The sequence below is a fragment of the Microcebus murinus genome, chromosome 3 (genome assembly GCF_040939455.1).
Source record: "Microcebus murinus isolate Inina chromosome 3, M.murinus_Inina_mat1.0, whole genome shotgun sequence".
Lineage (NCBI taxonomy): Eukaryota > Metazoa > Chordata > Mammalia > Primates > Cheirogaleidae > Microcebus > Microcebus murinus.
Genome location: NC_134106.1, coordinates 87,671,481 through 87,697,886, shown reverse-complemented (window position 1 = coordinate 87,697,886; position 26,406 = coordinate 87,671,481). Strand labels below are relative to the sequence as shown.

At 39.2% G+C, this 26,406-nt stretch overlaps 1 protein-coding gene across 1 annotated transcript in view; it reads left to right on the top strand.

Annotated features, from left to right (window-relative positions):
• CLNK (cytokine dependent hematopoietic cell linker) overlaps nt 1-23,996 on the top strand; it is a 104,975-nt gene extending 80,979 nt beyond the window's left edge. Inside the window, exons 15-19 of the mRNA XM_076000455.1 lie at nt 1,515-1,555; nt 7,067-7,200; nt 10,768-10,845; nt 15,140-15,295; nt 23,769-23,996. Coding sequence (XP_075856570.1) covers nt 1,515-1,555; nt 7,067-7,200; nt 10,768-10,845; nt 15,140-15,295; nt 23,769-23,915 — 556 coding nt within the window. The 3' untranslated portion in view covers nt 23,916-23,996. The remainder of the gene's footprint in view (nt 1-1,514; nt 1,556-7,066; nt 7,201-10,767; nt 10,846-15,139; nt 15,296-23,768) is intronic.
• Nucleotides 23,997-26,406: the final 2,410 nt, after the last annotated feature.

Below are 26,406 nucleotides of genomic sequence, written 5' to 3'. Positions count from 1 at the left end.
TGGTGTCTTGCAGAATAGGCCATATTTTCTTGCCTCTTTGTGAGCCTTTGCACATGCTGCTCCTTCTGGGAGTGCCTGGAACATACTCTCACTCCTGTTTGTCTTTTGGGGAGTCAGCTTAGTGAGCATTATTCCAAGGAAGGCATTCCTGAGACCCAAAGCAATTTTCTCTGTTTTAAATGTCCTTTTACTGCCACAGAACCTTGTGTTGTGCTCATTTGTACCATGGCGTTTACCCTACATTATGATTATGGTACAAGGATTCTCGCCTCCATAAACTAAGTTCCATTAAGGCAAAGGCCATGTCTTATTCATTTTATATTTCCCCAAACACAGCATGTGCCTAGTAAGTGTTCAGCATATGTTTGTTAAATGAATCATCATTTTTATTTTTCTGTTTGCTTTTTTTTTCTTATTCTGTTCTTATAAACTATATACTTCTAGAATATTATCAGAGAATATTTCTATTCCTTCAATTATTTTCTAAAAATCCTGAAAAAATTAGGGCAGAGAAATTTTACTATTCATTTTTTCCCAGACATTTAACAAACCGTACACTGGCTTCTCATAAAGGGATTCTGGTTTTAACAGCATCAAAGCTTGAATATCAGTAGAAATCTGACTACTGATGACTGGTGATGACAGCCCAGTCTGGTGGTTGGATGAACTGGTAGCATTTCTACCTACAGAGCATGCTGTAAGACTCCAGGCTTTCGTGGAGATAACGAAAACCAGATATATACTCAGTTGATTTCATCAGTGCTAGAAAAGAGTCTTGTTTTATCTAATTAACCCAGAGGCTTTAGTCAATAGGACAATCCTTGGTACAAAGTATGCCCCATGTAATTAGATTTAACTGTTGTAGCACCTGGAGTTTATTCGGATGCTGACCACAATACAAAATGAATTGGAAAATTAGAGCTAAGTATTAAAGTAAAGCCACTGATGAACTGTCTTGGTAACATCATTTTTGGTGTGTTTAAACATGCATATTGTTATTTTGTTTGTCTTACATTTTTATAATCCCTCTTTCTTTATGGATTTTTCAAAATAATCCATACAGTCCTCTTAGCCCACTCATATTTCAAGAAGGAATAAAATGATTCCTATACTCTTCTTCCATGCTATGGTTGGCTCTCAGTTGGTAAACAGTTCTATAGACTATGAGCCCCCAACCAGCCAAATATTATTTTCTATAGCAACTATACCAACAAAGCAAGTCTAAACTCATGGCTCCAAAAATTAAAGAATCATGATATGTGCTCCCTGAAATGAGATGAGAAGAACTTATATGGATCAGTCAATTTGTTCCATATCTAATATTTGCCAGTCTTGAGAAAGGAAAAGAATCAGCCTCTTAGTGCCAAAGCAAATGATTCCTCTAGAATATCCAATAAAATATAAAGTGCTTTGTGAATGTGACTTCAGACCACTATCATTGACCTTGCCTCTGAGTGGAATTTTATCACCAAAGGAAATACTAACATTCTTTCAATTCTAACATTTACTTTTAGCTCTTCATTCATGATGAAAAATCCCAGTGTGCAAAACAGAGGTAAGAGCACGTTACACAACAATTACAAAATAAATAGGTAAGTTATCGTACTATGATATTCATGCACTGTGACTTAACTTTCATGAACCCGAGTCACTGAGCTGATGTGTGTAGATGTAATTAACTCATGTTCATCGATAGTGTTCCATTGTGTTAATATGACATAATTTTGTTCCATAATTATATATGATCTCTTAGGTAGTTTCCAGTTTTTTTTTTCTCATCATTATGCCCTGAACACTAGTGCAGATGTCTTCCCATGGACACGGTATGATAATTTCTCTTTGTAAGAGTGAAACTGCTGTGTCTTAGGATCTGCATCTCTTCAGTTGTCCTAGATGTGTTTTCCTAAGTAGACCTTTCAATTAGTCTCACCGATAGTTTATGAGCTCCCCTTCCTCCCCATCCTCTCCAACAGTTGTTTTTGACAAACTTTTAGTTTTTCCCAATCCAGTAGGCATACAGTAAATTTATCTTAAGAAACATCTGTGAAATGGAAAAAATAAAACTGACCCCTTTGTAAAGATAAAAATCATAAGGATACCATGTCTGTGGTGATGTTTAAAGCACTGTATAAATAGAGTATCATATAACTATTAGTGGTATGTTAGGATACTATTACTATTATTTTGTCCAAATTAGATCTATCATGTCTGTTTGTCTTTCTTCCTTTGCTCTATACACCATAAAGATTCTGTGTTCTTCTGTTGAGCCAGAAAAGAGGGTTTGGGGCCAAAGGAAGCAAAGCCCATGGGGTGTACAGGAAGGGGCTCTGCTGATCTTCACCCCAATTCTGCCTCTCTCCCTACAATAGGGTCACCTTGAGCAAGCTAATTCTTTGGGTTTCACCCTCTCCTATTCATAAAATTAAAACATTAACTCATATATTAATATTAATATAACACATGCACACACACATAGCCCTCTGCTTGGCACATACTAGGCAACTATTATATTTTAATATCCTTCTTTCTTTTCTGCATTCCCTTTTATTCTCTCTATTCAATTGACCTTAATAGCCAGAGTTTTCTCCTTGGCTTCCATCATGACTTCATTTCACTTCTGCCATGTGCCATTTGGGCCTTAGGTTGGAAAACCAATCTGATAAACTCATTTCCCCTAATGTACACATTGCTAATAGGTGTTTCCCAAGATAGGGTTCCTTTATCAAAAGGTGCCCAAAGAGGGCTGTGATTAACTCAATGGACTCAAACCCTAGGCATCAAATGTCAGAAATAGGATCTGGGTGGACAAAGATGAAATGGAGCTGAACAGACCCAGAAATGGCACTATTTATGAGGTTCTGAATATATGTTGCAGGGATGGGGAAGCAGAATCGTAGTTTAGAGAGGAATCCAGAGTCTTAAACTTAACCTGAAAAACAAAATCATGCACAAGTTAAAAAATAAAGAGCAATTGAAGAATGGAATAGAAATGTTAGTGATGGGGACAGCCTTCACAGATAAGAGTCCAGTCAAACATCCTGGGGCTGTGAGTGTGTCATTTGTACCGGGCTTGTTTTCCACTCATTTCAGAGGAAACAAGGTTGATTAAAGAGGACTGGGATGGATGGGGAAATGTTTTGGCTTCCATTAATTCCTCTTTCAGTAAACAAACATCCACCAAGCACATGGTTTGTACCCAAAATCAGGCTGGGCTGGAAGAACCCAGAATAGAGACACCCTTCTACTAACCAGCGTTTAAGCTCTTAAGATGCTTCCCCATCAACTTACTGAACTGATATATTCACTCTACTGGGTAAAAATTCATCTCTGGATCACCAGTACTTGGTGATATTAAGTACAATACACAATTGCTACCCTCCTAGAATTCTTATTCTAGTAGGCTCTACATAGATTACTGGTTTTATTAAATAATTGGAATGCTTCAGGTGTGGGCATTCACATGGAATAGTGAAATCTATACCTCTGTAGATGTAGATATTATTATACTTATTCTACAAATAAGAAAAGAATTTTGGAAAAGTTCAACTATTCTTATTAGTTCAGTTACTGATGGATAAACAGATTTGGCTCAATTCTGTAGTAAATGAATTCAGACTAAACTATTAGGATCCCAAGCAAGGAGATCTCGGGGCAAAAAAATATTTTGATGTGTTAGAAGAGTGTCCAGAAAGGCTTGGTTATACTCCAAAATAGTAACAATATCATTCTCTAAATTGGGATTATGGGTGATTTATTTTCTTTTTTTTTATTTTGGCATATTATGGGGGTACAGATTTTAAGGTTTCAATAAATGCCCTTTCTTTTCATTTGTTTTTAGGTTTTTTCCACTAATGGTTTTATTTTATTTAAAATACATGGCTTTATTTCTTATAAAATTGTTTTTATAAATTGTGTGTAAGGGAAAATTAAAATTTTCTAATAAAAATTTATGGTATATTTGCTTAAAATAAAATTCTTTATTATAAGTTGCAACATAAAGATTTAGAGCTGCATTTCTCTAATAAGATGGGCAACACTCACAGCAGCATTTATGGAGTAACAGGTATGGGTCAGGCATTGTACTAAGAGCTTTACCTACATAAGAGTTTTAAAATATTAGTAATTATTGATATCAGTATAATTTTCAACCCATGCCTTTTTTATTAGGATATACCGCCTCAAATTTTATTGACTACCTATGCTATGCTATTCCCAATGTTTTTCCACTTCCCTTGTATCTTCATTTCTGTGACTCCCCTTCCTCCATTCTCCAACTAGGAGAGTCCTATGAGTTATAAAGTGTTATGTAAGAAAAACTTTCCAAAGATTCGCTGTTTCCATTATTTTCCAACAAAATCAATTAACTACTTAAAGTGGGTTACAGGCTCAGAATTTCATTCATTCATTTATTCATTTATTCATTTATTCATTCAATAAAAATCAACCCAGGCCTGTAGGGAAAAATTACTTGGCAAAGTTGTTCTTTTTATTTCTTTGTTTTGTTTTATTTAACTTATTCTCTGAATAGACTGCAATGCATAACCATTTCCAATTGCTCTTTTTTCAAGTAAGACTTTTTAAATATTCAAACAAGGCACTCAGAGTTAAAAAATAATAAATCAGTTGCTATGATATCATGAAAAATTCATAATCACTGAACACTATTATGTATGCAACACAGTCTAAGTGATAAGAAATGCTGATAATGGTTATTTTCTCCTCTCAAGTACGTTCTTATTGCTTCAATCCATGTTGAAAAGTTATTTATGGCCATTTAAATAACAAGCCTCTACCTACTGCTTCACTATAATTTAAAACAAAGTTTTTAATTATATTCTATTTTGTATTAGTATAGCTCTGTTATTGGCTAGGATTTTCTTAGGGTACAATTCTCCATCCTTTCACTTATGAGTTCACTGTGTTATTAGACTTTAGATGTGCAATTAGTATATAACTAGAATTAAAACAACCTGATTTGATCTTTAAATGCTAAGTTTGTACTTTTGATATTTATTGTGAGTTACTAATATTTTTAGATCTGTTCTGACATTTTTTGTGCCTCCCACTTACCCTGTTTTGTATTTACTTTTTTGTTTCTTTCTGCCATATGTTAGATTTATCTCTTTATTCTCCTTTCTTTCTCTTTCTAGGAAATTATACATTCTAATATTATTCTTATTATTACTCTAAACATCTTAAATAAAAGCATGCTTGAATTTTAAAAATCCAAAGTTCATATCTTCATTCCAAATAATATAAAAAACTTGGAATGCTTTAATTCTGATAGTATGGATTCTTCAGTGTGTTTGAAAATTAAGCTTCTTTACATATAAAATAAAATTTTAAAAGAGGGAATATCTCTAGCTTTATTCCTATTTTTAAGGTCATAAAGTGGTGGGCAAAATTAACTTACCATGATAAATGGAATTTAAACTTTAAATGATTAAACAGCTTTCTGCAACAAATATTTCAATACACATAAGCTCTCATAATAAACATTCTTAGGCTCAACAATAAGAGCTACAATCCTTGGTACCATTAAAATAAAACTGCCAACATCTCAGGAGTATGGTTTATTTTTCTTAGTAAACTTAGAGAGAAATTTGTTTTTTTGGTGATAAGAAGCAGAATAAATAGAGTTATAATCTAAATGTTATGGTAACTGCCATGTAAATATTTGCTACTGTTTTATTTAGTATTTCTTCTCAAAAATTTACTGGGTCAAAAGTAGGCCATCCTGTCAAAGTTCTTGTTAAGCTCCTAACTGGGACTGTAACTTTGGTTATATTTTTTCAACTGAATTATGGCTGTAAAGCTTATAATTCAGTCTTCACATGGATCACCTCTCTTCCATTTTATATAGTATTTTTCTCCAGCATTTTATTTACATATTGTTTTTATACCCTCAAGGTTTTATGAGTTTTTTAAACGGTTAATCCTTGCATAAAATTACCAATGTATTTATAATTGTTTTGCTTGATATTTCTCCTTACAATTCTCACTTCAATTACTGGAAGGACATGCAATGGAAACATGTTATTTTGATTGAATTATATAGAGAAAATACCACATCAAAATTTGACAAGTGGTATATCTTAAAACTTAGGTGCCATGTGAAATCAAAATTTATCAATGAGCTTTTGTATTCTGTTACTTTAAAATCCACTGGTCTGCCTTGTACTTGAATTTATCTTCTACCCAGGCATGATTTGGCAGCATCATGCACTGGTTCACTTGGAAAATAATGGTTCATGACATGAATACATCTTCCAATGTTAATATATGTTATTATATAACTCTTTAAAAATCACCTTTGCAAGTAACACCACTGGTTTCATCAGAAAAGTCTAACTATTGGAATTCTGCTGTGTCACAGTGGCAGATACAAGCTTTCCCAAATTCCACTTGGCATATGCAAAGTCTAATTTTATGATTGGCAACAAATACTTCCCCTTGTTTCCCATAAAGTAACAGGCTCGCTTTGTTCAGTTGTAATATCTGCCAAACATCCAAGTCTGAATAATGATAGTTTGTCTGTCATTCTTTCAGGTTAAAAAAATGATGTTTCATTTTCATAAAAAAATTATTCCTTCAAGTTAAAAAACAAACAAAAAATGTTTCCTAGTAAGGAATGAGCTCAGCATGTTTAAGAAACTGAACAGAGTTCACTACAGCCAGACTCAAGTGGAAAAATGAAGTAGTGATAAGGATGAAAAAGGAGAAATAAGAAGAGATAGGCTGTTCAGAGGCTTATGAACAGAAGGAAAATGTTTAGATTTTCTTCCAGGAGGAAAGGAAATCACAGAAGGAATTTTCCCAGGCAGGGTAGCATAGTAAAAATTATAGTTTTGAAAGATTCCTCCAGGTAACCTGTAGAAAGAGAGGGGAAAGGGCAAAAGCCGAGGCCAGAGAACCATCAGACAGGACTGTACTCACTGAGTGAGCTGATGCGGTGTAAACCAAGAAGGTCCCCACAAGGACAGGCAGAGGGATGGGCTTCCTGTTGTCTGCAGATAATCTGAGTCAGTAAAGAAACCATATATAAATGTAAATTTACTCTTCCCAGATCATAAAGGAAGCATGCAGTCCTGTTCTCCTCAGAGATGCCGGTCTCCAGCCAGCTATGGGCCTCCTGAAAATAAGCCATTCTGTAAAAACACAAACTGGAGAAAACCTCTCCCTGCAAGGTCTGATGAAAAGGTAAAACACACTCTTCTCTGCCAAGTCGTTCTACATGCACTTAGCATCTAAACAGGGCTTTACTGAATAATGCCCAAAAGGAGATTATTTATGTTTGGCTTTAATTTTCTTCCCTCTGGCTATATATTATTGAGTTTTAATATTTGTAAAAGTATTTTGTTGTACAATGTATTATATTACTCTTTCACCAGGTTCTTTATCTTACATATCTCCAGATTTTCAGTGGTTTTTTTTCTTTCATGAATCCAAAAAATAGGGATATTTGACTTATGTTTTAGATTTACTGGCTGTTCAATAATCTCATGGGGGATTAACTAGGATTTACGTGTTGCAATCCTTTTTCTAACACAAGATCCACGTATTACATACTCATTTCAGTTGAACAGTCCAACGACCATTAATTGAGCAGTCATCATGTGCCAGACAATGTGCTAGAAGTCATGTTCCCTGCCCCAGGGAGACATAGAGAAGGGAGAGATGCAGATTTTCTTCTTTGTCCTTCATCTATTTTCTGATTTTTTTCCAAAATATGCTCCATCCCTAGAATCATTTCATCTTGAACCGTTTTGCACTTATCTTTCTCTATGGTGAGGGGATTAAGCTTTCACTATAGCTTGTGTGCTCTCTCCTCCATCACCTTGGGACATTATAATACTTTTTAAAGTCTTTCACTAGGAAGCACTGGAGGATGTGCTTCTTCTGGGTCCCCATCCCATATCATGTTATTACTCAGTGTCCTGCCACAGAGCTTGCGAAGGCTTTCAAGCAGAAGCAGACTGTATAGGACATCTCTGGTCAATTCCTCATAATTCCTACAGTATCCTACAGGTCTTTTTTTGTCCTTATATCTGTACTAATTTTTACCTCTTCTAAAAAGGGTCTAATACTCTAAAATCAGATCCTAGGAAATCTGCACATACTTGCTCCTTGCCATGTGCTTAGCTTCCTTTTGCTCCGTTACCTTCTTCATGAGCACTGGGATGCTTTGGTTCTAACTGAATGTCTACCAAAGCCAGGTCCCTCCCAAACCCTGGGATTCTTCACAGGCATGAGAGAAGCTTGGGCAAGGTCAGGATTGCCCTGATTTCAACTATTTAATTTGTAACATATCCATGTACTATTGATAATAATATTTACTTAATACTCTTTGTGTTTCTTCTTTGCATCATTACTCTAAATTTAAGAAAAACAGTATTATTATACACCCTAGTTAGAAAGTAGCCTTAAAAGCAATTATAGCATTCCACTTCTGAGTATATACCCAAAAGGACTAAAAGAAGGGACTCAAACAGCTATTTGTACACTTATGTTCATAAGAGCATTAGTTATGAAAGCCAAAGGTGGAAAGAAGCCAAATGTCCATTAACAGATGAATGATTAAATAAAATGTTATATGAATGGAAAAACAAAGTATCACACACACACACACACACACACACACACACACACACACACACACACACGATGGAATATTACTCAGCTCTAAAAAGGAATAAAATTCTGACCCATGCTACAATATAGATGAACCTTGAAAACATTATGCTAAGTGAAATGCCAGACACAGAAAGACAAATATAATAATGATTCCACTTGTACACAGTACTTAGGATAAACAAATTCATAGAGACAGAATGTGGAATGATGTTTACCAGAGGCTGGGAGAGGAGGTGGAGGTGGTGGAGAGTTATTATTTAGCAGGTACAACATTTCAGTTTGGGATGATGAAAAAGTTTTGGAGATAGACAGTGGCAAAGCATTATGTAGGTACTTAATACCACTGTATTATACCCTTAAAATGGTTACAGTGATGAATCTTATATTATGCATATTTCACAATAATTTTTTTAAAGTCACTGCAGCATAAACAAAATAATGCTATTAAATTATAGCAGGACCCATCATCTGCTAATGGCTCTCAGCATAAGCACTGTTCTTCTGTTAAAGGAGAGATTAGAAATATCAGAGAAATACTAAAGACATATTAGCACCATAATGAAATCTTCCTCTTATCAATGAGATTTTGTATTCTGTATTCAGAGGGTCAGAAAAAGAACAGAAAGGGAAATATTTCTCCCTCCCCCTGAGTGATTTAGAGTTAGATAATACTGTTCTTGAGCACCACCTAAACTCACCAGCCATCCTTCATGACCACATCTGGAGAAACACAGGACTGTAAAATCTCTAAGTATCTTCCAACTTGGATAAATAAATAAAATCAGAGCAGATGAAACACACCATGACTGAGCTCTGTCAAGCCTGAGGTTCCCTTTGTCCCCAGAGACTGGCACATGGCTCTGCTGGAGCAAAGCAGGGCTGGTCCTGCCACTGGACCCTCCCAGCACCATCTCTCTCCTGAGGATAGGAACTAGGTGGCAAAGTTTATTACAAAGGAGACCTCAATTAAGAAGTGACTTTTGTTTCCAATCTTGGTGGAAGAGAATGGCCAAGCTGGGTAGGCAGGCAGGGTGAGGACCAGGAGGAATTCCAGGCAGAAGGGCTAGTTCTTGCCAACCTCTGAAGCTGTGAGTGTCCAGAGAACAGCAAGCACATCTGGCTAGCCAGACCTATGTCCTGAGACAGGCAGCAGGATGTGAGGCTGCAGAGGTTGGAGCTGGTTCATGCCTTTCCAGATGGTGTTCCCATGCTCTGGGTCTCCCCATTATCGGATGGATCAAGTTTATGCTGGGAGGAACAGAGACTTGGATTGACAGACCAAAGACCTGATGTCATATTCCTAACTCTTGCCAACCACATGACAGATTTCTGAGCTCCAGTCTCCGTCTTCACTAGGGCTAACACTACCTGACATGCTTACCTCACACAGGAATCATAGGGATGGATTGGGATATTGAACAATTCCTTACAGGTGCTGGACTCACACAGTGCATTATTTAATTATGATGCCTGGAACCCTGTGAAGGAATTGCAGGCCCACAGTACATCTCGCTGACTCCCCTTCCTGCTCACTGTTACAGTGCATTTTACAAATAAAATAATTTAAAATCATTTGACATCTATATAAATAAGGTATTGTGGCACAGGGAGAAAGCCAGACACACTAGGGTTCCAATCCCAATTTTGCCACATGTGCCTCGGTGCAAGCAGCACTGAGATGCTCTATATTTGCAACTGTCTCTCTCTCTCCCTGCTGTTTTTAGGATGACCAGGGTAGTGCAAGCTCCACGAACAATATGCATCCCACCTCAGCAAGCGTCAGCAGGTGCAGATTCAGAAAGCACTGAGAGCTGGAGGGTTTATTATCCATGCTGAGGGTGGTGCCAAAGGGCCTTGGTCAACTGGTAAAGTGCAGTTTCTGGTTACATCCAATGACAGACTCTCTCATTCCCATCACCTTCTGAATTCCCCAACTGCAGTTACTTTTTCTGTGTCTCTCTTCCCCAAGAGTCTGTGGGCTCCTCCAGGTTCAGGGACTAAATTTTATGTATAGAATATACTAAATGTCTGCTATAAATTAAACTGTGATTGGACATTGGTGGAACAAAAGTAAATTTTGAATTAATAAATAATTAGTACTTCCCTTCGACTCTGAAATATTGATCACTGCAGGATGCCCAGAACAGCGAATGGTACATTGGAGAACACAGTCGCCAGGCGGCAGAGGCAGCGTTAATGAAGGAGAACAAGGTAATGCCATCTGCAGGGCCCATCGTCATTGTTTCTGTAGTCATCTTAGGGTTTTCTGCTAGTAGGTCACAGGACGTGACAAGCAACGTGCTCTGATGTAGTGGTCCCACATCACCCTGTGTTTGTCAGCGCTGGGTAGGTTGTAACTGAAAAGGGGATTTGAAATGGAGAGCTGCAGATCAAAAGCTTAGTTGTGCCACACATCAGCTGTGTGACTTTCTCAAGATTCTAAATAACTTTATGTCTAGGTTTCTGTATTTGTAAAATTAAAAATAGCAAAATTGACCCTGAGGAACTATTCTGAAGCTCAAATGTGGAAGCTAGGGTACCAAAGTCACAGTGAAAACGCTTCCTCCTGCTTTCTTCAAGTTTCATCTCCTTACTGAAGTCTTCCCAAGGTACAGTTAGGTCTTTATGTCTCACTGCTTCAAGAAAAGAGAAGTGATTATAAATACTGTAATAGTCAGGCTATGATAGGTTATGCTGCAGCAACAAACAATCCCAAGATTTCAGTTGCTTAGCACAATGGAATTTTATTTCTTGCTTACATTCTGTGTCCAAGACAGGTTTGGGTGGGTAAACCCAGGTTGCTGGAGGCTCCATCTCAAGGGTGTGCTTCTACCTACACATTCTCATGCTTAACACATCCTGTCTACGGCCATACCACCCTGATCTTAGAAGCTAAGCAGGGTCAGGCCTGGTTAGTACTCGGATGGGAGAAATAACATACTTCACCTCTACTCACTTATCATTAATCAGAAAAAGTCACATGACCAAATCTAACTTCAAAGTAGTTAAGAGTACCAACCTGCCATGTAACCAAAGGGACAAAAGAACTGGAATATGTGTAATCAGGTCAAATGACTCCCACAACTGTCATCCCAAACATCTCTAGGTGCAGAGAATTATACTAGATTGCTTAGATGTGATAAAAAGTCTCTCAAAGCTGATGCAACACCAAAACCTAACCTCAACTAGCCAGAACAATAATCATTGATGAATGAGGAACCATAAAAATGAATGAAATAATTAATTAGTGAATAAATAAGAAGTTTCTGATAAATTTTAAGAAAACCCAGCCCTCAGAATTGATGCTTTAAATTAAATAAAATAAATTATATCTTCATTGCTATGATAAACAGAATCATACCCCATCAAATGTCCACATCTTAATCCATAGAACCTGTGAATATGTCACCTTACATAGAAAAAGGAACTTTGCAGATGTGATTAAGTTAAGGATCTTGAGATGGGGAGGTTATCATGGATTATCTGGATGGGTTCAGTGTAACTACAAGTATCCTTAGAAGAGGGAAGCAGGAGTGTCAAAGAAGAGATGCTATAATAAAAGTAGATGTCAGGCTGATAGGGGAGGGGGCCACAAACCAAGAATTCAGGTGCCCTCTAGAAATTGGAAAAGTCATGGAAACAGGTCTTTTCTATTGATTTTAGCCCAATAGGATCCATGCTGGACATCTGACCTCCTGAACTGTAAGATAATACACTTGTAGGCCGGGCGCGGTGGCTCACGCCTGTAATCCTAGCTCTTGGGAGGCCGAGGCGGGCGGATTGCTCAAGGTCAGGAGTTCAAAACCAGCCTGAGTAAGAGCGAGACCCCGTCTCTACTATAAATAGAAAGAAATTAATTGGCCAACTGATATATATATATATATATAAAAAATTAGCCGGGCATGGTGGCTCATGCCTGTAGTCCCAGCTACTCGGGAGGCTGAGGCAGAAGGATCGCTCGAGCCCAGGAGTTTGAGGTTGCTGTGAGCTAGGCTGACGCCACGGCACTCACTCTAGCCTGGACAACAAAGCGAGACTCTGTCTCAAAAAAAAAAAAAAAATACACTTGTGTTTTAAGCTGCTAATTTCATGGTAATTTGTTAGAGGAGCAGGAAACCTCTGCCATTGCTAACAAAGCATCTTGAACATATAAGAAAGAAATAGAACTACCTTATTTCCCAGATCAGGAAACTGAAGCTAAGCCAAAGTCTTGGTCACAAAGTGGCAGAACGTGTATGCCAGATCAGTGCTCTTTTCACAAAACCACAGCTGCCTCTAGTCACCATTACAATTCTTTATAGCCTTGGTGGAGGGACACAGGTGGTGTTGGCTGTTGTTCCATCTCAAGGCTCTCCACTTCCTCTCTCCATGGAATCTGGCCCTGCAGTGGCAGAATGGAAAGCATGGTGGGTGGGAGACTCCAACCTTGGCTTCCCTTCATGGCTGATCAGTGCTCGGTTCACCATTGCAGTCTCGGAGTCTGTTTTCCATCAGAAAAATGACTCTCAGTAGACCTGCCTCCAGGATCTCCTGTGTGGACTGTGCTAGAAGAGCAGCATATATGTCACCTCATGTCCTTCTGGCAGCATTTTGGCACTTAGCAAATGTTCCCTTCCTCACTTTCTGTGTGCCTACTTCTGCCTCTCCCTAAGTAATGTTAAGAAAATAAAATCTCAGTGGAATAACTTCATATTTTTCCTTTTCATATTTTCCTTTTGTTTGTCTCAGCTTTGTCAAAATGTGTTTCCTATTTATAAATGATAATTTAATTTAAACTGCAGGATTGCCCAGATTCATTTTGACAAATTTATTGCAAGTTTAAGATGATAAACCCAAAACCTGGCAATGAGTTTTGGCCTCCTCTCTTTTTCTGATCTTTGGCAATGTTTTGTGATTGAGTATTAAGGGTTCATTATCGCTAAATGTTTTAGGCCAAACAAGTTCCAGAAAATTCCTCAATCCCATTTTTATATATTGGGAGTAATAATTTGGTTTGACTTTTAGGTATTCTGTTTTATTCACTGGAATGCTTTAAGGGATTCACTTAAGCTCTTAGACTCTTATTGCCTTAGCTTTAAAATGAGAATAAAATACCTACCTCGACATTTATTTAAAGAACAAACGAGATGATGTGTATAAAGTGCTTGGCACCTTGAGGGCAATTCTCCATGCAACTGCCAGCATCATCATTAACATTACTATGGTGTTACCACATTATTTACAAATGTAGTATACTTAAAGTATTGTTATATAGTAATAATACCACTTTTATAGATCTATAAAACCCATACATATTAATTATAGATAATATATATAAGTATTATATATAATCTATATAAGAGAGATGATTATATATCATAATTATTATAGATATAAATCATATATAATATTTATATCTATAATATCTACTCCTTAGAGATCATTTATAACCATTTACACAATAATGCATACAACCACAGGTACAGATTTTTCTGTCATTTTCATCATGGAAATGACACAATATAACCACAAAACTCAGCCTGGTTGGCACATGTAGGTTCAGAAGGATTGCTCCATATCTCAGTCTTTGATGACCAGGCCTCCACCCTGAGCTATTCCCTGGAGTGTATCTGGTTATTTCTGATCCACATCCTATCCTCAGCCCTTGGGCCATTTGACACTGCTGACCTTCTTTTGGAAACCCTCGCTCTCCTCCCCTTGGCTTCTGTAACGCTGAAGTTTCTGGTTTTCCTTCATCTCTCAGACATCCCTGATGCCTTTCCTGTCTCCTCCTCCTTGCCCTGCACTTGCCTTCACCTCACATTAGGCCATACTTCCTCTTTCCCCAGAGGGTCTTTCCACTTATTTTGATAACAGTGACTTCGAAGCCCCCACCTCTTTCAGGAACCCTAGTCCTGCATTGACATTTCTCCATACAGAGGTCCAATTTATTAGGTTAAAAGTTTCTCCTGTGCAAAGCCTGTGATGGCTCCCACTGTCTCTAGAATAATACCCCAGCATCAGGCAGAACAGGAAATAGGTGAACACTGACAGATGAAGAGGAGCACACTGGGGAGGGGGCAGGAGAAGAGTTTATCCATGCAAGGAGTAGCACATGCAAAAGCTGGGATCCCCAAAGCTGAGGGTGCCTTCAGGAAATCGAGGCTGGGCTGGAGCCACGAACCAGGGGCAGGAGGCTGCAGGAGCGATGAGAGAGCAAACCACAAGACAGGTTGGCACATTTATCCATGAACGTCATGCTAAGGCTGCAGGCATTATGCGGAGGTCGGGTAGGGGATAATGGAAGAATTGGAAGAAAGGAGTGTCACCATCCAACTGGTAAACTTCCCAGAAAATGACAAGAACCCTATATATACAGACACTCCATAAAAACTTACTGAATTATTATAGTTTGCTAAAAACTAAGTCCATTTGGGATTCTTACACATGCAAACATTATTGTCATCATCACAAAGGCGGGGTGCTGGTGTGCCTGAGAAGGTGACCATTATTCCTTTTGCTTCAGGATGGTACTTTCTTGGTCCGGGATTGTTCCACGAAATCTAAGGCAGAGCCCTACGTTTTAGTGGTGTTTTATGGGAACAAAGTCTACAATGTGAAAATCCGCTTTCTGGAGAGGAATCAGCAGTTTGCCCTGGGGACAGGACTCAGAGGAGATGAGGTAGGTAAAACTTAACTGCTTCCCTTTTCCAGGCTGAAAGGAACAAGTAAAGGGAGAGTTTGGAGGATGCTGGCAGAGTCTTCACATCCCCATGATCACGGGATAGGAGAAGAGAGCGCTGCCCTGGAGGAGGAGGGTGCAATCTGACCCCTCTATCCCACATGTCTACACCAGCAGGCCAGCAGCCAATCCTGACCCTTCCATGCACCCCCATCTAGCTTTGCCTTTTAAATAAAACTCATTCTACAAAACACATCTGAATTCTGCCTACCAGGAAGCCTCCACGGAAGCCCATGCTAAGCCCCTCCCCAGTGCTGAAACGCCCACTGCAGACATTTTCTGATGTCTGCCAGCATTCTGGATCTGCAGGTGTGTGTCCCCAGAAGGAATGTGAACTCAGTCACAGCATTCAGGCCATGAGCATGCTTGTCCTCAGCACAGGCCTGCTGACAGGAGGCTAGGTGAAAGAATAAATCATTAAAATGTTCATTAATAACCTTTATGTGCCAGGCATAGTCTATCTGCATAATCTTATTTTAATCCTCAATAATTCTTTGCCATAATGATCATTCTTATCTTAGATGGAGGGAAACTGAGGCTCAGAAAATTCAATAAATAGCCAAAGACACACAGGGAGTATGTGAGAGGGTGAGTTGCTCTTTCAGCTCTTCTTTGGATGGATGGATGGATGGAAGGAAGGAAGGAAGGAAGGAAGGAAGGAAGGAAGGAAGGAAGGAAGGAAGGAAGGAAGGAAGGAAGGAAGGAAGTTAGTTAGTTAGTTAGTTAGTTAGTTAGTTAGTTAGTTAGTTAGTTAGTTCTGAGTCACCATTAACATGGGAGGTGAGCTCAGGCCAGTCTCTGAACCTCTCTGGGCTTTAATTTCTTCAGATGTAAGTCTTCTTCTAAAGTCTAGACTTTTATAATTCAGTGATCCATATTTAGCATCTCCAGACCTCAATTTTATCTGTGAGAGTATATTAAGTGGCTGAATTGGGTCCCCAAAATTCCCCAAAATTCACATGTTGAAGTCCTAACCACCAGTACTTCAGAATGCAACTGTATTTGGAAACAGGGTCTTTACAGAGGTAATTAAGGTTAAATGAGGTCATGGAGCCCTAATCCAATAAAAGAAGAGGAGAATAAGACACAGACATGCACAGAGGGAAGACCACATGAGGACACAGGGAAAAAGCAGCCTTCTGCAAGCCAAGGGGAGAGGCCTCAGGAGAGACCAACCCTGCCAACACCATAATCCTGGACTTCCAGCCTCCAGAACTGTGAGAAATAAGTTTCTATTGTTTAAGCCGCTTAGTCTGAGGTACTTAGTTCTGGTAGCCTTAGCAAACTAAGATAGTACAAAACCAGAAATTTCACATAGATGTCAATTATCTTCTATAGATAACAAAATAGGGAATATTGCCAGGGCTGCCAAAGGCTTTAGGTAGGCACTCATGTGAAAATCCTGCTTGATTACAGCTTAAATCCAGTGTCTGACTCAGAGCCCTTTTTTAAGACTCACACATGGCTCGGAGAGGAGTTGTCAGCACCCATGAGCAACAGCATCAGTTCATCAGCCTTTGCTACACCCCAGGAACATTTTGGCATTGAGCAAGTGCATGAGTGAATAAATAGATTAATACACAAATCTGCCAAATGCAACCACGTTGAGAAAGCGTTATGTCAAAACTAAAAACAAAAGTGGCCAATTCTTCGTTACGTAGTAAGGACTAGCCAAGTTCATAAATGTAAAACGCTCAGAACAGTGCCTGGGCCCTATCAAGCCAATGATAAATATTAGTTATTCTATTTTCATTATTACTACTGAGTCATTTTAATAACTAGGAGATGGCTCCCCGAGATGCCTATGTCCATGGACTTTTCAGCTCAATTTTTCTTTATCCTTCTACATCTTCCAGCTCATAGAATTTCTCATTTTTAAGAAAGCATTATATGATGTTTAAATGCTTGGGTTTAAGGATTCCTTTTCCTTAGAGAACATGGGAAAGGGACATGCATGTGTCTTCACATGCGCTGTGCCCTCTGCCAGACACTGTTTCATTTGCTCTCTCATTGGGTACCTGATAAAGCTCTGGAAGGCACACATCATTGAACCCCACTGACTGGTAAGGAAACTGAGACCTGTAACATCGTCACAGCTTTTTTTTTTTTCCCAATATGCCATATTTCGGTCTGCTAATAAAAGAGAGGAAGCTGAGCAGCTCTGTAGTAACATCCTAATAGCATTCGATCAGACTGGCAACAGTTCACTCACCGACTGTCCTCACAAAGAAGGAGCCGTCTCCTACAGCAGCCCATGGATCAGACCCTCCATGTCCAGATGAGCTGCTCTAATTATTGTCACCGAGGACCCCTTAGGGAATCAAACGCCTGTTTTAAAAAGCCCATTTTTGAGTTCATCTGGAATTTTCTCCTCCCTTGCATCTCCCAATCAAGACTTTCCTTTTCACATATGTGTTGAACACTTACATTCATTTACATAGGTGAAAGAATGAATCAATTAAAGCTTTCATCAATAATATAAATATATATAAACAAATCAATCAGTAAGGAAGAAATCCAAGGCAGAACCGTGGGTTTTGATTGTGTTTTACATGCACAGGCATTATTCTGTGCAATTAACAATTATTAACTAACGTCATCTGTTGAATCCTCTTAGCCACCCGTTGAAGTAGGTGCTGCTGATATCTTCATTTAGCAAATGGTGAAACTGAGGCACCGAAATGCTAAGTAACTGGCCCAAGGTCACAGCTGGTAAATGGCAACACTGGGATTCAACATAACTTTGCAAAAATACTGACTTCCTCATACCGTCTCAGATAACATCATGGCTAAGAGCAAACAGTCCCCCCACCTGCTTGAAAACATTGCAGGCTGAATCACAGTTGAAGCATAGTTAACTTGCATGGATCTTACTGGGTGCTGGGGTCTACAGGTAGTTCTTCCTGGCTTTCCTCTGAGGAAGCCAGGCCCTGGTATAACAGTAAGATGGTCTGGATCGTGCCTGTCACAGCCTGAGCCCTTTGTCTTGCTGAGGAAGAATCTCACATCTTTAATTTAAAAAATAATAATAATTTGATACAACAAAGCTCTGCTAAATGCAAGCCAACTATGAGCTACTTCATCTAGAGCTCGGATAAAGAAATAGCATCTTCACCCAAGTCAGCAGGAAAAACTTAATGGGAAATAGCATTTTCAAGGATAATGTTAATTTCGTGTGTGTGTGTGTGTTTGTGTGTGTGTTTTAGCTTTCTCACAAACTTTAGAATTTAACCACACATGATGCAGCAACACTTAACTCATGGGAGTTATTGTGAGAGTAAGATGAGATGACGCAAATAAAGTGGCAGACATAGTGAGGCAGGTGCTTAGTAACTATCAGTTCCCCCACAAACTGCATGGCTTAAAACAACAGAAATTTAGTCTTTCACTGTGCTGGAGGCTAGAACACCAAAATTAAGGTATCCCCAGGGCCATATCCCTGGAGGCCCCAGGGGAGACTTCCAGTTGGCTTCGGGCAGATTTTGGTAGCTGTCAGCAGTCCCTGGCTATGGCCACATCACTCCAATCTCTGCCTGTGTGGTCTCATTGCCTCCTCCCCTTCTCTGATTAAAATCTCCCACATTTTATTAATCCACTCATGCTTGGGTTAGTATACCATGGAGTACTACTCAGCCACAAAAAACAGTGGTGATCTAGCACATCTTGTATTATCCTGGATGGAGCTGGAAGTATCACAAGAATGGAAAAACAAGCACCACATGTGCTCACCATCAAATGGGTATTAATTGATCAACACTTATGTGCACATATGGAAGTAACATTCATTGGGGATCGGACGGGCAGCTTAGAGGGGGATCAGAGCGTGGGTAAATTCACACCTAATGGGTGTAGTACGCATGGTCTGGGAGGGGCACATTCGTAGCTCTGACTTGGGCAGTGAAAATGCAATAGATGTAACCCTAACGCTTGTACCCCCATAAAAATTTGAAATAAAATAAAAGTCTCCCACAACTTCTGTCTTATCAGGAAACACATGCTTGCTTCTAGAGCCCTAGGGGATAACAGATAAGCTCCCCCTCTCAGCCTCCTTAACTCAATCTCATATCTTACCATATAAAATAATATTAACTCTTTTAACATATAAGATATTATTCATAGATTCTGCAATTAGGACATGGACATATTGATGGAGGGGGCGCCATTCAGCTCCCCTCTCCATTTACTCATTTATTGGCCAAGCATTAACTTTATGCCTACAGTATGCTAGACTCAACACTCCATTCTGAGAACACAGAACAGAGTGCAGTAGAGTCCCTGCCATTTGGGTGGTGCCCTGTTAATCTGTGGCGAGCCGTACACATGCACATAAGCAAGAATGAGGTTGGTAGAACACAGGCCCTGGCCAGCCAGGGAGGGACCTGCCTGAAACACCTTGTAGAGGTCTACCTGCCACCAAATGTCAGCCTGGAATCTAAGTTTTATAAGCCATGTTTGTCAACATTTCTGTGAAATCTCATAGAAAGGAGCAATTTCAATTATCAGACCTCTCCTTATTCTGCAAATGTTTATAAGTTTCTAAAAATTATGATAAAATATTTATTTAATAAATTAAACTTTAAAGACTAGGAGACCAAGACAAACAACCCATAGGTTTGTTTATTTCTCACTTCCCTTGTCTGCTTCCTTGTCCTCTTTCTCTCTTGCCATCTATATCTCTTTCTCTTTTACTCTAATTTCCTTCTTCCACTCCCACGTGTATGTCCAAACAGATTTATTTACTTTGCTGGCAAGGAAACATTGCCTACTGTTCATATGTAGGATAAACACAAAGGATTTAAACAGATTTTAAGATTTAATATTAGGATGGCATTTTCTGTCCCCTTGAAAAAATAATTTAATACAAATATAAAAGCTTAATTATAATATTATTAAAAAGTCTCTTCGGGACAATATTTCAGTATGAGTTCGGCACTAGAATCCAATAATAAGAAATGACAATATGATTGATTGCGCCTGCCTTGCTTCCTACTACCTGTTAAAATTATAATTTCATGTAAAATGTCATTCATGTAGTTGATTATTAAAACAATTAATATTGCCTTTATTATTTTGGGACAATCCTAATAAAAATACAAATCAAGCATGTCCTCTCTGAAGATTGATACCAGGAAAGATTTCCTCTTAGCAATGTGGGTGACCAGTTTTGTGGAAGAGTTCTACATGAAAAGTTACTTTTCATTAATCACACGTTGTTTTGTCAAGAGGAAGAAGACTTTGTCCTTAGTTTAACGTTGGAAATGAAATATGGAATATTCTTTTCTTCCTAAAAGCTTACGATAACAGTCTATAAACTTCTCGAGTGATTTCAATGCTGTCTCATGATGTTCTTGGCAAACCTGGAAGACAGGAGGTAATGGCAATGCCTGGCATTTCCTGGTCACCCACTGTGAGTCGTGCTTTCTTCTGAGCACTGCACCGTACATGTGTCAACTCAATTCACTCTTACAATGAACTTCAAAGGTGGCTCCTAATTGTTACCAACACTGTCCATAGATAGAGAAACTGAGGCACAGAGAGTGTAAGAAACTTACCCCAGGTCACACAGCAGTGGATGGGAGAGACAGGCTATAAACTGAGGCACTGGGGCTTCAAAGGCCCACACTACCCTACTGCGGTAGAACAATTACTATCCCCATTAAACAACTAGGAAACTACCTTCCCTTTGCATCAGGTAGGAGCTCATATTTATTGTATACCTATTGGCAGTGGTGCTACAGTCTGCATGTTTGTGTCCCTCTAAAACGTGTGTGTTGAAATCCAAGGTGTTGGTTTTAGGAGGTGGGGCCTCTGGGAGGCAATTAGGTAATGAGGGCAAGGCCCTCATGAATAGGATTAGTGTCCTTATAAAACAGGGCCTAAGGAGGTGACTTGCTCCTTCCACCATGTGAGGATACAGCACTATCTATGTGGAAACCAGCCCTCACCAGACACTAAATCTGCCTGTTCCTTGATCTTAGATGTCCCAGCCTCCAAAACTGTGAGAAATAAATTTCTGTTGTTAATTAGCTGCCCAGGAGCCCGAATGCACTAAGACAGGCTTACACTTAGGTCGTCTCATTGAAAACTCTGCCACAGATCCAGTAAAGGGCTCAGAGGGGTTAAGTGGCTTACAGATTTAATCAGGACTCTTGATGTTTTAAAAAATGAGCTTAGGTGGGAGTGGGGAGATTTGTTGACCCAGGTAACCAGAAAGGACAGGAATGGGTAGGTCCAGAGACTCCTTAACACCAAGAAACATCACTCCACATGTCTTTCCCCAAATTTTTGCCCCCAGGGTGGTGTCTCTTTGCTTTTCACACCCTCACAGGATGGCAGGAAGGAGATGACCATGGAAGTCACAGGTTCCTAGCATTTCCATTTAGTGCTCCCCTGACAGAAAAGAATGTTTCCTCCCAGCAGACACATGCAGACCCCAAGGGAATCCCTCAGGAAACTAGTGAGGTTCTTAAGCCCTGAGCTGATAATTTTCACAACAAATATCCCTATATTAAATTATTTGTTTATATGGGAAGTTATTTTCTGTCTGCCCCCACCAGAATGTCATCTCCAAGAGGACAGGGACCTCTTCTCTGTTGGATATCCCTGAGGCCTTGCAACATTTCTGCACCTAGGATGTCCTGGGCAGAGGAAGGAGTAGACAAAACTAACTCAGAATCCAAGTAGCACCCCCAGGTTCTTTCCTTCAGCCTGTGTCATCTCTACACTGCTCTGTTGGAACACCAGAGGCCACAAGCCACAGGCAAAGTTGTGTAATGGAAAGAACAGACACGTGTCCAGAAAAGGGAGGCTCCATTCCTGGTCTTGGGCCTCTGGTTGTGTAACTCTGAGCAGGACAATCCACTTCTCTGCCCCGAAATGCCCTTAGCTCTTGGGAAAGGTAAATCGACATGCCCTGCTCACCTCACAGGCTTGCTAAGGGGGATCAAATTTGTCTTCAAACAAGGGAGACAGGTTGAGCAAGCTCTACATAGTTAGCTCTCAATATTCTCCTTCAGAAACTCATCCAAAATCACCTAATTGGAATTACTGTATCTACTCAAGTCTTCTCTACACCTGCCCTTAGTCATGCTCTGAACATCTGCTTTCAATATCTTTTTTTTTATTTTGGCATATTATGGGGGTACAAATTTTAAGGTTTCAATAAATGCCCTTTCCCCCATGCCCCCCACAAGTCTGAGTTTCCAGCATGACTATCCCCCAGATGGTGCACATCTCACTCATTATATATGTATATACCCGCCCCCCTCCCCCATCCCCCCTCCCACGTGCCCAATACCCTATTACTATAGTACCTATGTGTCCACTTAGGTGCTGCTCAGTTAGTACCAGTTTGCTGGTGAGTATATGTGGTGCTTGTTTTTCCATTCTTGGGATACTTCACTTAGTAGTATGGGTTCCAGCTCTAACCAGGAAAATATAAGATGTGCTATATCACCGTTGTTTCTTAGAGCTGAATAGTACTCCATGGTATACATATACCACATTTTATTAATCCATTCTTGGATTGATGGGCACTTGGGCTGTTTCCACAGCCTTGCAATTATGAATTGTGCTGCTATAAACATTCGAGTGCAGGTGTCTTTTTTGTAGAGTGTCATTGGATCTTTTGGGTAGATGCCCAGCAATGGGATTGCTGAATCAAATGGTTGCTTTCAATATCTTTAATGACCCCCTTGTCTACTTGTCTAGGTGACCCATAACATAGAGCCCATTTCAAGTCTACATACTTGACAAAGCACTTCCTGATTTCCCTAAACATAAAATAATCTTATTTTCCATTAAATTGCCATAGCACTTTATCTGTATGTCACTGCAGTCACTTCATTATCTCACAAGAAGCCCAGGCAGCTAAATTGTCTAGGCAGCCCTGTGGTTGTCACCATTCTTTCTGTGCATACCAGACTTCTGTAGAATGGGAGGGTTTACTGGAAAGAAAGCTCACTGCAGTTCTAACCTGGATCTTCTACATTTTTGCTGGTCAGAGTTAGGAGCAAGGTTAGGGAGGCAATAGAGATGCCACAGGCTGTTTGCTATGCAATTCACACATCTAGGTGGCATAGGATAGAAAAGCTGAGATAACAATAGAGTGGAGCTTGACCAACATGATCTGATTCCATTCTGCGGAAAACTCAGTGGTCAGGAAACTTAGGGAGCTGACATAGGGTTCACTTTTGGTCCCCCCAAGCACTTTTATTTTCCTGTGTCATGTTATCATTCTTATCATTCATCCTTCAAGAGCTTATTTGCCACAGCCTTTAAAAAAAATCTCTTTCTGAAATGCCTTTACAATACAAAAATGTTAAATGGGTTTACCTCTTCTCTAAGCACAATGAAACCTACAGACACAAAAGAGATTTTAAAAATCATTAACTTTTTTTTTTCTGTGTTTCAGAAGTTTGATTCGGTGGAAGACATCATTGAACACTACAAGTATTTTCCTATTATACTAATTGATGGGAAAGATAAAACCGGAAACCACAGGGAACAATGTTACCTAACTCGGCCTCTCCCTCTCACCAGACACTTCTCACCTCTGTAGCCTGGTCACTGTTTTCTCTTCGGTCCAGCGAGTCCAATGCTTCCATAGTTTTCCATTTATTTCAAAAGATTATTTTCTATGTCTTTCAAGGGATGACTTTTTTGACTTTGTAGAAAAGAAAAACATCCTAAAACAGAAATTGGAAAAATCAATCATGGTTTTGAAAGTTCGAATCGCAGAGGAGGTATTTATAGAATGCAAAAATAAAAACTGGGTTTTTAAAAGTAGCTTCTAAACAAAAAAATCTATGCACATGGTCATTGTGTTCACATTACAGATGAGCAACAAAGGTCACAAGAAGCTGTTGCGGAAACGTTTGAAGCTAGTGCAGGACACATCTATGTGAAATTCCTAAATCTATGCTCTTTACAAGATGTTGCACTGCATGCCTTTATTTCCGAGTTGTTTGGGCTTGTGCATTTACAAGTGTGTCTAAGTCCTTATGCTAAAGATGTTGGTGAGCATTAGCTCTATTTTATTTGTAATTCTAGAAATTCAATTATAGGGAAGAAATGTGGTATGGAAAACAAAAGCATTTGTGAATATCACCTTAAAGACAGAAATTGAAAATACTCTTACTATGGTATGAAATGGCCACAGGATCAGCCTTCAGCATACTCTGCTTAGAGCAGCTTTAAGCCAAATGCAATTAGCAAATTTATAGTAAAGAACTCATATGTTATATTTTATTCCAGCCTAAGGCAAGTACACATCTGAGTTCAAGTTAAAAAAAATTAACTATTCCAATTATGGACTTGCATTCCAAGATAGAGAAGACTTGTCTTCAAATTAGTGTTGATCCTTGCAGTAACATTGCAAATGTCATGATATTGCCCCCTCACAAGGTTAAGAGGATTTAATTTTACTCCTGTTTTATAATACAGATGAGGAGGCAGAAGTTCAAAGAAGTTATTGATCTTACTCAATATAAGTAGAGAGCCCAGATTGTAATCCATTTAGTCTGGCTCCAGGCAGGTACATCTTCCCAGGTTTATTTCCTGCCCTGTGGGATTTTATGATCAAGTTGAAATGCTAATTCTTTAAAAAAAGAGATATAGAAAGAATTTGAAAATACAGATTTACGCACTTTAAAATACAAATAATATAATAAAATAATGGTACACAATGTCTTCAAATGGTACCAAAGCCTACATGGGAAATTCATAGGGTATTTATGCAATTGTAGCTTTAATGTAAAACCAAATAGAACTAAAAGGAAAGAGAATCAAAGGACAACAATACAAACAAATGCCCAGGATTATCTCTTCTCCTAAAATAGCAGACAATGAGCTCTCTGGGAAGAGCTCTTAGCTTCTACCCACCACTTCAATACCTGCTCAGATGCTCTCCTTTCACAAAGTCAATGTGAAGTGATGCCTCAAAGTTAGGTCTAGAGCATTTGATGAAGAAGCTCTTTGTAAAGTTGGAACTCTTGATACCCAACTGAACCTATCTTAGAGTGCACCTGCACAGGATTATATATGCATCAAGACATAATTGTGTTTAAACTGGAGCTTGGCTACTAAGGAGCTGACTGGTCAGAGCTGAAGGCGGTATGGGGGCTGGTCACTCTCGACTGGACTTCAATAAGCCCAGGCTAGCATGGAAACAAGGACTCTACAGAGAGGTTCCAGGCTCATGTCCAGAAATAATCTGACCCTCATATTAAAAAGCTACAGGAAGATTACTAGGAACTCCAATTCACTGATTCCCTGGGGCCATGCCATTCAATGTCATGGTCTCAAGAAATGTCTCTGAGTTTTCTGAAGCACCATTGTTAAAGTAGATGAATATCTGGTTGTGGTTAGCATTGTATGAGGCATATGTTTTTTAAAATCCTTTATAATCTCTTCATAAATACATGAAATAATTCTAAGAGGAAAAAGAAGCAAAAATAAGCCATCTTGAGATTAAAAACTCACAATACTTATACATATGAAATATAAAATTCAAAATATTGAAAGAGGTTGCTTCAGATGATTGGGATTTGAGGGACCATGTCGGTCGAACTCAGACACCAAGATGAAGTTAGAAGTACAAACATCGATTGAGAGTTAATGTTTGAGAAAGATAAAGGAGAAAAGAAACAAAAGTAGGATATGTGGGAGGACAGAGGGAAGGAGGGGGCAGTGAATAGGAAAAGCAAGAGATTGAGGCATACCTCTGGCAGAGTCTTGGCCAGCCCATGGTGAGGTCCAAAGCAAAGACTGCACAGAATAAAGAGTCTCACCCTGGGCAGAAATGGCCAGGTCTCAGTGCCCCACCACACCAAATCATTGCCTGGAACAGCCACCGTGGAACAGCATATGACCTCCAAATGCTATGGCAGATCCAGAGGGCACTGCAGCTGGAGGCTGTCTGCTGACTTGCTGGTCATCAGTTCTCACCTCCACACCTGCCACAGTGACATTCAGGTTTGCAGTGTTTTCAGTGCCAATTGTAGTAAGGACATTTTGCTTGTAACAGATGATTGAAGAATAAAGATATGTAA